General features: G+C 29.5%; 1 protein-coding gene across 1 annotated transcript; it reads right to left on the bottom strand.

Annotated features, from left to right (window-relative positions):
- Positions 1 to 804: 804 nt before the first annotated feature.
- LOC116406081 (methyl-CpG-binding domain-containing protein 11-like) lies at positions 805 to 2,515 on the bottom strand. Its single transcript, XM_031889784.1, has 2 exons — positions 2,067 to 2,515; positions 805 to 1,188 (listed from the first exon to the last, which is right to left on the bottom strand). The coding sequence occupies exons 1-2, from the start codon at positions 2,148 to 2,150 to the stop codon at positions 877 to 879; spliced, it is 396 nt and encodes a 131-aa protein (XP_031745644.1). The 5' UTR covers positions 2,151 to 2,515; the 3' UTR covers positions 805 to 876.
- Positions 2,516 to 13,705: the final 11,190 nt, after the last annotated feature.

Below are 13,705 nucleotides of genomic sequence, written 5' to 3'. Positions count from 1 at the left end.
TTTTATTCATTTGACCAAAACAATTATTAGTTTTGTTGAATTTTTAAAACTTATCTTACTTAATCCACTTTCAATTAATAAAACAAAGAAAACAAAAACATTCATCTTTCTATACTTTCCTAATAGTTCATTGTTGTTTTTAATTCAAACAAATTAGTTCATCTTTCTTAAAATTTTTGAGATTAATTTGGAACTGTCATCTAGTTTGTTTCTAGAGAACAAATTTCATTTGTTATGTTTCATACTTGATAGCTAATTTTAGAAGGAAGAAAAAACAGTTCAAGATCGAGAGAGACAAGGTTTTAAGTTAACAACTTCAATAAAATTGTTGCACACTAAAATGTTTATACAAAATACATACAGATAGATACAATGACAATCCTATTAATGATAATTACATAGATATGTCTCAGCATATGAATCCGGTAATCCGGTACGGTTCAAACTAGACATGTAAATCAATCTCACAGACTCTCATCACTACTACTTCCAATTGTGTCAATTTGTTACCTTTTCATCATCTTCTTTGTGGAACACTAAGTTCGTCTTGGTTGTTTCTTTGAACTTCAGCTGTTATTTCTTCTGAAATGGATTCCTTTGCATCATTTTGAAGTTGAAACCTTCTCTTCCCATTTGTTCCTTCCAAATTTTGATTTTCCTTTCTTGCATCCTCAGAACCCTCACTTCCCTGCTTCGTTTTAGCAAGCTTCTCCCATTCATCGCATCAATTCGCCACCCTCTTCAGCCATTTCGGCAGGGGTGGGGGTGGTTTCAGCTTTTCCATTCTCATCTTCTAGTTTTCTATTTTCATACTTTTCCTCCTCGTGTATTTCTTTCACCTCGCTATCGACATTGGTCTCGTCTTCCTTATGAACTCTACCTCCTCCAAACCGTATGGGACAACAACTGTCTCTTTAACCTCAACCTTTTTCGAAAGAGCTTGTTTTCGTGTTCGTTTCTTACGTCGTTCAATTGAGGTGAGGGGGGAGTTGCCTTTGCCTTCTCACTAATTCTAGCTGATCTTCTAGGCGTTTCACCAGTACGCCAATCAAACTCAGAAGATGCTGGATTACCTGGATGTGATTTCAAGTACTGATCCAGCTGCCTTTTGTTATGGATCGCCTCCCCTGTAGGAGCTATGAAGATGATTTCATTTTTCTTAGTGATCCCATCTAACTTGGGTAGAAACTGCACATAAACTAAGATTTTAATTTTTCACCTCATTTTATCTCAACTTAATGAAAACTCACTGGCATCAATCAAATTATCTTGATTGAAAATTGACACTACCAAGGCAACCTCACTATAATTAACCTAAACACCAAACAGTTGCATACTAATAAGGTCTTCCAACTAGAAAGAACCATTTAAGAGAAACGGTAAAGTATTGTTAATAAATCGACAATAAAAAACAAATAGAAAATGTGAACAAAATCGACAGAGTGAATTATGTGATACACTAATATGTTAGCTATGTTCGTAGACAAAATGAGAGAGAAAAAAATATCATATTACAGATTTTAGAGAGATGCATCTACCACACTCTTCTAAACCATTTGACCAAATCATAATGTAATAACATAAATACAATTTCGGCCTAAAAGCGTCGCACCCAACTCTATTAGAGTGCATCAATCAGGACTCCAACTTGCTAGAGCAAGTAGACTTCGTGTTTGATCATTCAGAGTATAGGATAAGAGATTCAAAACATTCCAAGAAAAAGAAACAATAACAATAAAGAAAAAGAGACAGAACTAACACCAACTTTTTCCAATAACTGGCTAATGAGTACTAAACAAAAAGATAGATTCGATAGAATCTATAAAGAAAAAGAAGAAGAAGAAAAAAACAAATCCCTAAGCCCCAAAGCATAAGTGTTATAGCATTCGGCTTAATTCCAAGGATACCCATCAGCCCTAACCTCCATACAAACACATTCAAGCTTGAAATTCTAACACAGAACAGAAGTACAGAAGTATCAGAAAATTCACAGCACAACAAATGAGCAAAGGGAAGTTCAAAGGAGAGACAAAAATGTAAGATAAAAAGAAGAAAAAGGAGGAAACCTTTTTGTTCCAACCAGGAGGAGCAGGCAATTCCAGGAACAGAATACCCTCTTTAGACCCCTGTTTTTCCAGTGTGCTCGCCATGTTCTGCAACTTCCCAAATCAAATGAGAATCAAGAAGCTCATCAGAAAGTATCGAAAAAGAAGAGGGGAGAAAAAAGAGAGATGCCCACTAAGGATGAAAAAAGGGGGGCGGGGGTAAAAGACAGAGCTCTCCCCGTCTCTCAGTTTCAACAAAAAGCTATCTGCTGTGGATAATTGATGAGAAATAGCGAACTTGTGGCGCCTAAAGAGAAAGAAAAGAAGGATTTGTGGTCGGAATTTGGGACCCATTTAAGGTGTTGGATGGATGGATCAACAAATTCTTGTTTATCGTTTCCAATTTTTTTCTATTCTCTTGCTATGCTCGTCGAGACAAGGACAGTGAGAGAGAGAGAGAGCGCGGCTGTATTTGGGTTTCGATTTTCTGTTGGTGTTCTTTGAAGCATGACGGCAGAGATGGTTGAGCGACACGTGTCTGATAATCAAATGCATGCACTAAGTATTATATTAGAAATCTCGTTAAATAATTGAACCGACGTCGTTCGCTTTTTTATTTTTTCTATTCTTAATTTCATTTGTTGTGTTTTCTTTTAGGAAATTTATTTATCGGACCCTTTGTCATGAGTAACTTCTTCACTTAGTTCAATTAACAAAGTTATAAACGTTTGATTCTAATCAATTATAGATCTACAAAAAGAAAAAGAAAAAACCATGACCATCAAGATTAATATATCTTAAGAATTTTTCATTTTTTACAATTTATTTATTAGAGATTATATATAATTATGATAAGAAGCATAGAATTGCATTTAATATAATATAAGTATATTTCCACAAGTATTATACTGTATATGTGGACATGGAGATAATTAAGTAGCTTAATTAAATTTGTGAGTAAACCAACACCATCTATCCCATCACCCTACAAATTAAAGTTGGAAACATGAGTTTGATTAAGGAGAAAATTATTTATTTAAAAAGTGTAGAGCAAAGGCAACAATGTTGAAGAGAACTCAATTAGAAAAACCATATATGAATGTGTTCCAGCTTCAATAATTAAGTATGTTTCTTGGGCAGTGAATATTCCTGTAGCGAGAGACCGAAAGATTGAACTGTGTTGAAAACTTACAACGTTGGGGACATAAGGAGGTGAACGATGGTGGCTTTTATCGTGTCCAGTAGTTTTTCTCTTGTTTTGTCGTTACAATGGAGATGGAAGGTTATCTAGTGGAAGGAGAATGAAGCTGACAAAAGGAGAAGGATATAAATAAGAGAAGGAACTGCGGAAGGAGAAGTAAACCAGCAGAAGGAGAAAGAAACAAGAAGAGGAATGACACAACAGGAGATGGGATATTGACGGTGAAGGAAATTGAAGGAAAAGAGAGGAAATTGATGTGAACTTGATTCGCATCCACAACTAATGGTTCTTTTTTTTGTTTATCGGTAAACTGTCAATGCCTACATAAAGTGTCGGCAATTCCCTCTCTTCCAACTGTCTTTGCACACCTACTTATGGCATTGGCAGTTAAACCTTCCGTTGATCCCTACTCTTTTATTTGTTAGCAGATATTAGGCCTTTTTTCTTTTGTTTCATGCAATGCCTCTGCTGACGCATCACCACAAGACATTGGCAAATATGACCCTTCTCTGGCCTAGTGATTTTTATACGTCCTTAAGAGATTGATTCTATCTCCAATGCCTACATATATATCGTTGGCAGAAGGATTATCTCATGACCATTATTCGTTTGTCCAAGCTTCTTCAATGCGTCCCACACAAATGTGTTTTTTCTTGTAGTGAATCGAGAAACAACAATTTGAAAACAAAAAATTCAATGAAAACAAAATTGATATATTTTTGTTTTCATATGTGTCTCCAACCAATTTAAATATTTTACCTCAAAAAATGTGAATTTGGCACCTGATGTGAAACCCTATATTTTTTAACATTCTTACTTTTATTGATATAAATACAAAGAAAAGATTAAAAAATATTTTTTTTTAAATTCCCACAGTTTAGATCACAATATTCAAAAATAGATTTTCAAAAACAAAATTTTTCTTCCAAATACACATATGCTAAACTCGACCAACCAGTAGACATAAACTAACATAATAATTTTCAACTAAACATATATTGATAGCCTAGAAATTTATTAAATAAAAAAACAAAGAAACAAATAAAATTTATGACCAACCAAAGTTTACCTCAACTAATATCTATATGTGATCCATTCTATTCAAACTCTGTATGTTTATCTTGTATAACAAAAATCGAATATCGAATATAATCAAATTGGTTAGAGTTGAAACTAAACTTGTAATTTACCTTTATTAAAAAGGGAAATTGTAATGGGTGACTATTTTAACAATAATAATTAAGGATATAGCAACATTTTAAAAAAATTACAAATATAGCAAAACTATCATTGATAGACTTGTATCGCTGATAGACTTCATATTTGCAATATGATCTATCAGTGATAGACTTATATCATTGATAGAATTTGAAAAATTTTGCTATATTTGCCGATGAAGTTGATGTCTCACTTTGTTTAGAATTATCCCAAGCCCAAAGCCCATAGGGTATCCAATAGATTTTTCTTTTTATTTTAGTAATCACATTTAAAATATAAAATTAGGGGAGGTTACAAACATGCAAATCAATCTAAAAGTATCACAACATATTACACCATGCAAAATATTTGTCTATATACAAAATTCATATCAACTCTTCTAAGTTAAGTTTCTTTACGCTACAAATATGTTCATACTCATGTTTCCAAACTATTCCAAATAAAGAGAATATTTATTTAGAGACTTGTCTCTAGTACTTTCTATTTTCCATCATTTATTTATTGGTTTTGCAAGTTAAATCATTACCAATGATTTTACTCTATTTAATCTCAATCCATGTAGAACAAAAATCCCATGATATGAACCAAGAAATCACATTTCCATAAAAAACAACTTGATATATATGGATTAGAATCATTATGTTTTACATGTAAACTTTAGTGGTTTTTAGTTAGCTTCTACCATTTTAGGGTTGAAATTATGATGATTGAATTTAAAAACTATCATTAAATATGAAAGTTGTTTTTAACGAGAATGCATTGAAGATGATGACAAGTGAAAGATGATGTCTATCACTCACAAAATTTGAAAATGTTGGTTGAGAAGTAATTAAATTTTGCATTAATTGTCTTAGAAGAATGGTTACAAGAATATATATATATAAAGTCTCTTATTATTTCAATATAAGGTTGGTAATTTATTCTATGGACTTTTGGCTTTGTTGTTATATATGGTCTCCACAAACTTTAAAATGGGTATATAATAGTCCCTTTCATTTTTCTTATTATGTGTATGATAGATTTTATGATTTCAAGATATTCTTATGCAATAAGTCTGTTGTTGTAGATATTCGAAAATGTTAAAATTCATTTGTTATATCATATATAAACTAGTTTTCTCATAGCTCTTATTGTACATTTTAAAATTAATGTATTGTCTATTATTTAATAAATTTAAAAAATTGGCTAATTAGATAAAAAAAAAAAACTAATAAAATAATTAATTTAATTTTTTAATAAGTTTGAAATCTATTGTTTTCAAAACTGAAAAATCATGATATTGTTATATATAAAAACCTTCATATTTTTCTTGTTAGATATTGTTTTGAAATTTTAGAGAATTTTGTAATTTGAAAATTGAAATCTACACATTTTTGTAATACATAAATTAAGTAATAATAATTACAAAATTATAAAAATCAAAAATATAGGAAAATAACGAGAATTGAAATATTTATTTAACAAACTAAATTAAAACAAATAACTTTTTTAAAATAATTTATTAAAGATTAAAAATTATTTATATATTTGTATGTTTATTTACATGTGAGAAAAATTAAAATGAGAATTATTTTTTTAATACTAATTTTGTGTAATAACATAACCAAATCAAATATTAACGAAAAGACTAAAAAGGTTTCAAATCAAAGAGGAGAAAATGAAAGGTTAAAAATATTAGGAAGAAAAAAGAAAGAAAGCTCATCTGATGAAGAACCAATGACCAATGGATCACACCTATTTTATTTAAAAAAATTATATACAAGAACCGTCCATGTATACGAAAAGTCTTTGTCGTTCTATCATTGATTCATTAGATTATTTGTGTAATGTGAGTTTAACCTATTTTAAAAGGGTTAAGATCAAATTGGTTTTGAAGAGTTGAAGTTGAGTTATTTGAAAATCTTGGTTTTCAACGTAGTAATTCGTTCTTAGATTTGATTAATAAAGGTTTTATATCATCCCAATTAAGTGAAAATAAAAAGTTGTGGCGACGTGGTTGAACTTTGATCTCGATTGGTTGACTTTATAACAATGTAAATATTTTATTTTCTTTCCAATTCAATCAAATAATCAATTAGCTTTTCTTATTGCAACACAATCATGGTAATAAAAATAAGTAGATAGATCCATGTAAAAGTAGTTTTGAAGAAATTTATATAATTAAAGTTTAAGAATTTGAATCAACTGCTGGCTGGTGTAACACAGACACTTTTGTTTAGAATGGAAAGAAATTAAGCATTGGAAATTACTTTAGAAATTTAATAAATATATTAATAGTAAGGTAGCACTTAAAATGTTTAATTTATAGATGAAATATTAATGTATGAATCTGAATTCCTCTCTTTTCTTCTCATCTAAGTAATTTAGGCATAATAGCATTTTGAACAATGGCCCTAAAAGAAAGTCGATCCACTAGTTGTGGATCGTGGACCGGCTTAACCGGCTCTAAGAGGCCCAATAGTAAATATGGGAATCTTCACACATGTGATTGCAAATATACACCCAATCAGAATTCTTACTTTGTACTTTTACATGCAATGTGCAAACTTGTTGTACTCCTCCTAACAAAAATAGAAATGCTTGGTTTTTTCTTATTAATATATAAATATAACCCATGCTTTTAAAAGTTAACTTATTATTTTAAGTGTTGGAAACATGTAGTTGTTTGTGTATTGGTTCATATTGTTTTTAAGGCATTTATTAGATTAATTTTTTTGTTCTTTTTATAACAATTGCTCATTTGATATACTTTTTGTGAATTGAGATATTGACAATTCCATTGGCATCAACAAGATAGGAACACATTTTGAATACCGTCTTGTCTTAGACAGTAGTACTGCATCTGATTTATCAACGAAATTGATAGTTTAAAACAAAAAACTTCTCATGCGTCATCAACAATAAATCTAACGAAATATCTTAAAGCTTGACGCATATGAAAAAAGAAAAAAGTTATGTGTCTAGTTTTCACATGACGAACAGGGAAAAACTATGATAAGTTTAGGTTAAAGGATGGAGATGGTTGAATTTATGATGAAGAAAGCAAAGTTTGATACTTTGGTGAATTGGCAGAGCCATTTTTTAGGTTTGGTTTGATTTAGCGATTAAGAGTAGGTGGTCGTTGGGTATGAGAAGAAAATTGATTCTATTCATATATATAATATATATTTTTCTTTTAATTTTTCGGTTTTGTTTGGTGATAATGCTTCAAACTTGACGTATTGATGAAGTAATTCCAAAAGCTTTAAAAAACCAAGCTGTTTGAGACATCAATGAGATTTGTATTTATGAGTGGTCAAAATCCTTAGACTTCTTTTGGAATTTTACTTTAGTCATTATTGATAAATATATATTTGTTATTAAGGTGAATAAGGGAAGGTTTACGTATTCCAATATTATTCAATATTAAGGTTACAAGTAAAGTTAAGTATATAGTTGGAACAAAGAACACTTTAGTATGATATAAAAAACCCTAAGATGTAAATTAAATAAAAGAAAAATATATATGAAAGGAAGAAGAAGCTCCAAAGACTTAGGTTTTTGAATAAGGAGTTTGTGGAGAAAGGGAAGATTAGGGAAAGAAAAGGGAAGGCCAGGTTGTCGAATGCTTTACAACCCTACACTTTGAGCATTGGATAAAGACAGCTACTATCATTTAGGCCTTACAAATCTATTCTTTTTTTCTTTAAAAAAACAAATTCAATGTATATTTTATATATAAACACATACATTTATGAATAATTGCAATAGTAGAGTTGGTATATTTTCTAAAAGTTGCAACTATGTAACCAAATCTATCCTAGTTTATAACTAAATGGTTGATATCTGTGTAAGGGTTAACGATAAAGAGATTTGTGGTTCAAATCTTTCTATTTCAATATATAGTATACAATTTGGATTCATATCGTTTCGTGTTACATTTAATAAATTGAATGAAAATAAACTAAAATATAGAGTTTAAATATTTAGGAAAGAGGAAGAGTGAGAAAGAAGAGAGAGAGAGAGAGATGAAATGATGCTGATCTCCAACAGTTATTCCTTAGAAGATGCGAGAGAGAAAGAATGTCATATGACTTGCCCCGACCTGCCCTGATCTTCCCATCGCTAAAAAGAAACACAATATATATAATTACAAAATTAGACAGAATAATTAATTGCTAAAAACAAAGCTGTTTTAACTTGTGGGCTACTCAGAAGGAAAAGATGGTGTGTTGTTTAATAATAATAATAAACAATAGTTTTACTTATCAACTCAAAGTACCTTAAAAATGTTAAAATAATGATTCAAGTACATATGAAATTAATTAAAGATTTAAAAGTAAAAACAGGAAAAGAGAAATAGGGTTAGATATAGAGAGTTTAGATTTAGAGATAGAGTTTAGAGGTAGGTCCTTGTGTGTTTTTTTGAAAAGCTGCTGTACTTGAATGTGGGCTATGTTATGAGTAGCTAATCAGATTGACAATATTATTATATATATATTAAATAAAGAGGAGGAAAAAGACAATTTGCAAACTTGAAAGTTGATGTTTAAGAAGGAGGGGGATTTTTCTCCTGCAGTTCAGAGAAAAGGAAGTACTCTGTATTTTAGTGTTTCTAATGGGATCTATTTATATAAATATACGTTTATTATTGTTGTTCAAGGAATAACAGAAGAAATATATATATATTAAAATGCTTTTAATTCATTGAAATTTCATTTAATTTCAGTTTTGGTTATTTGGTAATGGGGTAGGTACTGGTGTGGATGCTTCTTCATATTTGGTTAATTTTTTTTTTATCTTTTGGGTTTGAGAGAAAAGTGATTTTTGTTGTGTGTATATCCAGAAATCACGTATAAGTGAAAAACCATCTGAAAACCTAACTATTATCTTCCATCAAAATTCCACCAAACCACCCCTTTCTAAATCTAATTATACTAATTACAACTAAAAGAAGAAAAAAAAAAAAAACTGATGCAAAATTTTATTATTCAATAATGTCACAATATTTGTATGGATATGCAACTGGTTGAATTTAGAGCTTTTAGTTCCTTTCATCATATTTAATGGCAGTGTAGGTTTTGGTTTGCCATAGTAAGGAATCAAAGTCTATACAAAGGCCTAAGTTCACACGGTATAATAAAAGTTTTAATCTCCAAGAAATCAAACGCGCTTACTTCTTGTTGTGCTTAGTTAAATTAACCATTTTTGTTCTAATTTAAACAAGTAAGATCGACACCATACTAAGATGCAATAATATCTTACATAGGTCAATTTAGACTATCTTGAGACTAAACCGAGGAGAGTAGGCAGAGGCTCATACTGAAGCGCAGTACATATGAGTTACGTTAGCCAACCATGTGTATATATAAAACTATTAAATACATTGTTTCATGATTTGTATAAGAAATTACCTATACTATCCCTCAGCATACCAATTAATTTGGATTGAAAGAATCAATCACAATTAATTTTAAAGGTACTTACAATAATAATCTGAATATTTGGGAGAACATATGTTGAACTTTCGGATCCAAACTTTTCAAAGAATACAACCCTCGTTAATCTATAGTATATATAAAAATATGGATGAGGAGAAACTTTTTATTTTCAATTTTGTCATTCTTCTTGTTAGATTTGTTTGTGTTTATAATTTGGTTTTATTGTATTTTTTAATTTAGTTATTAATAAATAATTGAGTATTAATAATTTTAACTTTTTCTCTCAATTAATTATATTATTAACATTTCTCTAAAACCATTCATATCCCTCATCTCCCATCTATTCACATTCTCTTATCTCATATTAATTATTTTGTATTTATTTCAACCTTTCAAATTCTTTCCCTTTTCAAATATTTAGGTATAAATATCTCATTCTTTTTTTTCTATTCATGTTCAAAGTCATAACAAAAAGTTAGGGTGAAGAAATTAGTCTTCCAACAAGTTCAAATGAAGATTTGTGAGCCAAAGCTACAAAAGTCCACGAACCTTCGTCATATTTTTGCGATGCTAGGAACAAGCAATCAACCGAATAAAAAAGATGATGAGAATTCAAGGATGAAGGATGTAAAAGTGGAAGACTAAAGAGACAAGATCATAAGCTTCATTTTCAAAAAATAACAAAGTGCATGAGGATGCCAAAGAACTAGGTTTTTCAATTTCTAATTATTGCTTTTGTAATTAAGTACGCTTTTGATCATGTAAAATGTAGAATGTGCTTACCACAATAGTATATTATGGATCTTGTAATTGAGGATCAAATGAAAAAAAATTGTCTCTCTATTTGTATTATTTCAATAATAATTTTCATTTAAATTTAATTATTCATTTCAAAATAATAACTAAATTATAATTCTGGAAAATTTGTTAAATAATTATACTTCTCGAATATGATAGAAATACATAAAATATATTAGAATTAGCACAAATGTCAAATAATAATCAAGTAAATGTCAATGTCCAAAATTCAATCATTTAAATATTCGATATGTAATTGATACAATAAAAAAAAACCTACTCATCAATCTAAAGTTTGATTGAATTGATTTTCATAGTCATGCTGTCAAATTCATTATATCTTTTAACTCATTCGATTTCTACATGCATATAACAAGTCTTAAGTAAGAGATCTCTCTATAAATGAAGCAGAAAAAATGTATTTCCAACAATCATTTCTAAAAGTCATTTCCAAAAATCATAAGTAAATAAATATAACTTCATACTATTTGTATGAAAAATTAACGTGCATAGCACGTGTTACCTACTTATATCTGAAAACTTAATTAGTTGTTTTTATGTAATTTTCAACACTTGTTTTGGCCTTCTCTCTAGCACTATTTTTTTGGACATGCACTTTTGTATGATTGTTTTGTTTCCTTTATTATTATTGATACATTAATGAATTAGCAGTGAAATATGACGATGGTGTTAAAAGGAGTATGTCAACATAATTTAGATATTTTCATACTTCAATTAATCGACATTATATATCTTTTTCGAAATAAGTGGAGAAGAAAAATATATAGATTTGACGAGTATGAGTATCTAAACTTTTTGATAGTCTCGATATTTTCACCAAATGTCTGTGCATCAAATCTTTGTTGGTTAGAAATATAGTCACAATTTTTGTGTCATATTCTTCGAGTTAATATCATTTATTGGAGAAAAAAATTCCAATGATAAATATGAATATAAACATAAAATATATCTATTATTATTTTAGAATTTCATATTTACAGGTTACCCAGTTAATAATAGTTTAGAGTTAACATCTAATCTAAATTGTAAATACAAACTAGTTTATTATATATAGTTTACTTAAATATAGTACTATTTGATACATTTAGTTTATTTTAGAATCTAATTTTGAGCCATACACTAACGAACATGACTTTATTTTTGTTGAATTTTTGTTTTCAATTTTTGTTTTCAGATTTCTTATCAAGAATGTATTAAAAGAATCAATGAGACAATAGTGGAAAAAAGAAGTTTACAATGAAGAATAGAATTTTAATTTGAAATCGAAAACTTTCTGAATATATATATATATTGAGGCATGCTAATGGTGATATCATAAAGTAGATGTATCCACATTCACTGAGTTATTTGGCACTCCACTCTAAAGATACAACAATCTTCAAGAGAGATTTGTGTAACTGCAACAATTCATCGTCGATACCTACTTGCTTGTATGCTAGAAACGACTACTCTCTCATCTTCCATTAGAAGAAGAAAGAAAAACCAAGAGAAAGAAGAGATCAAGGAGAAGCAACCCAACACGATCATTTACCATATATATCTAATAAGAATAATATATATAGTCATAATGTAGAGGTCACATAACAGCGAACAATTATTTAGTCCTCCACAAAATGCCATCTAAACTATAATGTTTACCAAATGAAAGAATATTGATATTTTTAAATTGAAGTGCATTGTTTTAATTAACTCTAAATTATATTAAAAGAAGTGGGACCTTGATCCAAAGTATGGCTGTATATTTTTTAGAAGAATATAGCTAGGGTTTTTTTATATGATATATATAATTAAACAATATATGCTATGAACTTAGACATGACTTTCAAAATTTGCACACATATGCATGTGGATATGATGGAGGGAAGAACAACGCATAGGAAGGAAAAAGAGAAAAGGGTAAAAAGAGAGGGAGGCTCAAAAGAGAGAAGAAGGTGCCATGAGAGGGATAAGCAATTATCATCAAATTTTCCTACCAATTGGTCCATTGTATATTCAACATATGTTAGGTACTTTTCAATTTGTTTTTAAGACCAATTGGGTCACATCCACGCCCCTACTTGGTTCTTTTAACTCTTTTAAATTGTATTGTATACACACTTGCCAAAAGAATTCATTCATAAAACGAGGTAATTACATTAATATGATAATTTAACGTGGCGTGTGCTAGCTTGACATGTCCAATAATTTTGTCAAGTGAACTTTTTTTTAAAAAAAGGTTCAAAAAGTTTTGGTAAAAACAAAATAGGTTGAAATTAATTCATGTTGGTCGATAAAGAGAGGACATTCTCCACTCTATGACGGTAAGCAATAAAGTAGGAGTACAAGAGAATGGAAGAAAATGTTGAGTTCTTCATATCTTCAAATCTAGTTTCAAATTCTAGTACGAATTCTAGACCTAGAACCTTACATATGTGATCATGACTTTCTAGTGAATAGTATTAATAGTATGGTATCGTAACATTTTCAATTACTTGGGTGATATGTATGATAATGGAATTGTGTTTATGATGCCCCTATATAGTGCATCCAATTAAATTTTGGTAGTATATAAGATGAGGATTTGCACATAAGATAAGTACATGTACAGCTGATTTAAAAAGGTTTATAATGTGAAAATGATTATGAACATGTGGGTTTAAACAGAGAAATAGGGGTAGCTGCTTCAGCTGCCTAATTAATGTGCTAATAATACCTTCTTGTCCAAGAATAGACATGGGAGCACATGAATGAATAGCACATAACATGGATTTATTCCAACATAATATCTATTCATTTACTTTAATCTCTACAATTAATTTCCTTTCATAACTATTTCATATTTCTTTTCTCCATCTCTTCATTCCTTTCATAACAATTAATTTCCTTTCATAACTATTTCATATTTCTTTCTTGTCTATATTTTATAACGTTTTTTCCTTCTCTGTTCCCTTTATTTCTCCCCTCTTTCCTTTCCTTTTACTTCAGGGTTAAAAAAATTCATATTAAAAATCAACTAGTTTTCA

Source organism: Cucumis sativus, unplaced genomic scaffold (genome assembly GCF_000004075.3).
Source record: "Cucumis sativus cultivar 9930 unplaced genomic scaffold, Cucumber_9930_V3 scaffold64, whole genome shotgun sequence".
NCBI lineage: Eukaryota > Viridiplantae > Streptophyta > Magnoliopsida > Cucurbitales > Cucurbitaceae > Cucumis > Cucumis sativus.
The sequence above is the reverse complement of the archived record's forward strand: the minus strand, read 5'-3'. Positions and strand labels throughout refer to the sequence as shown.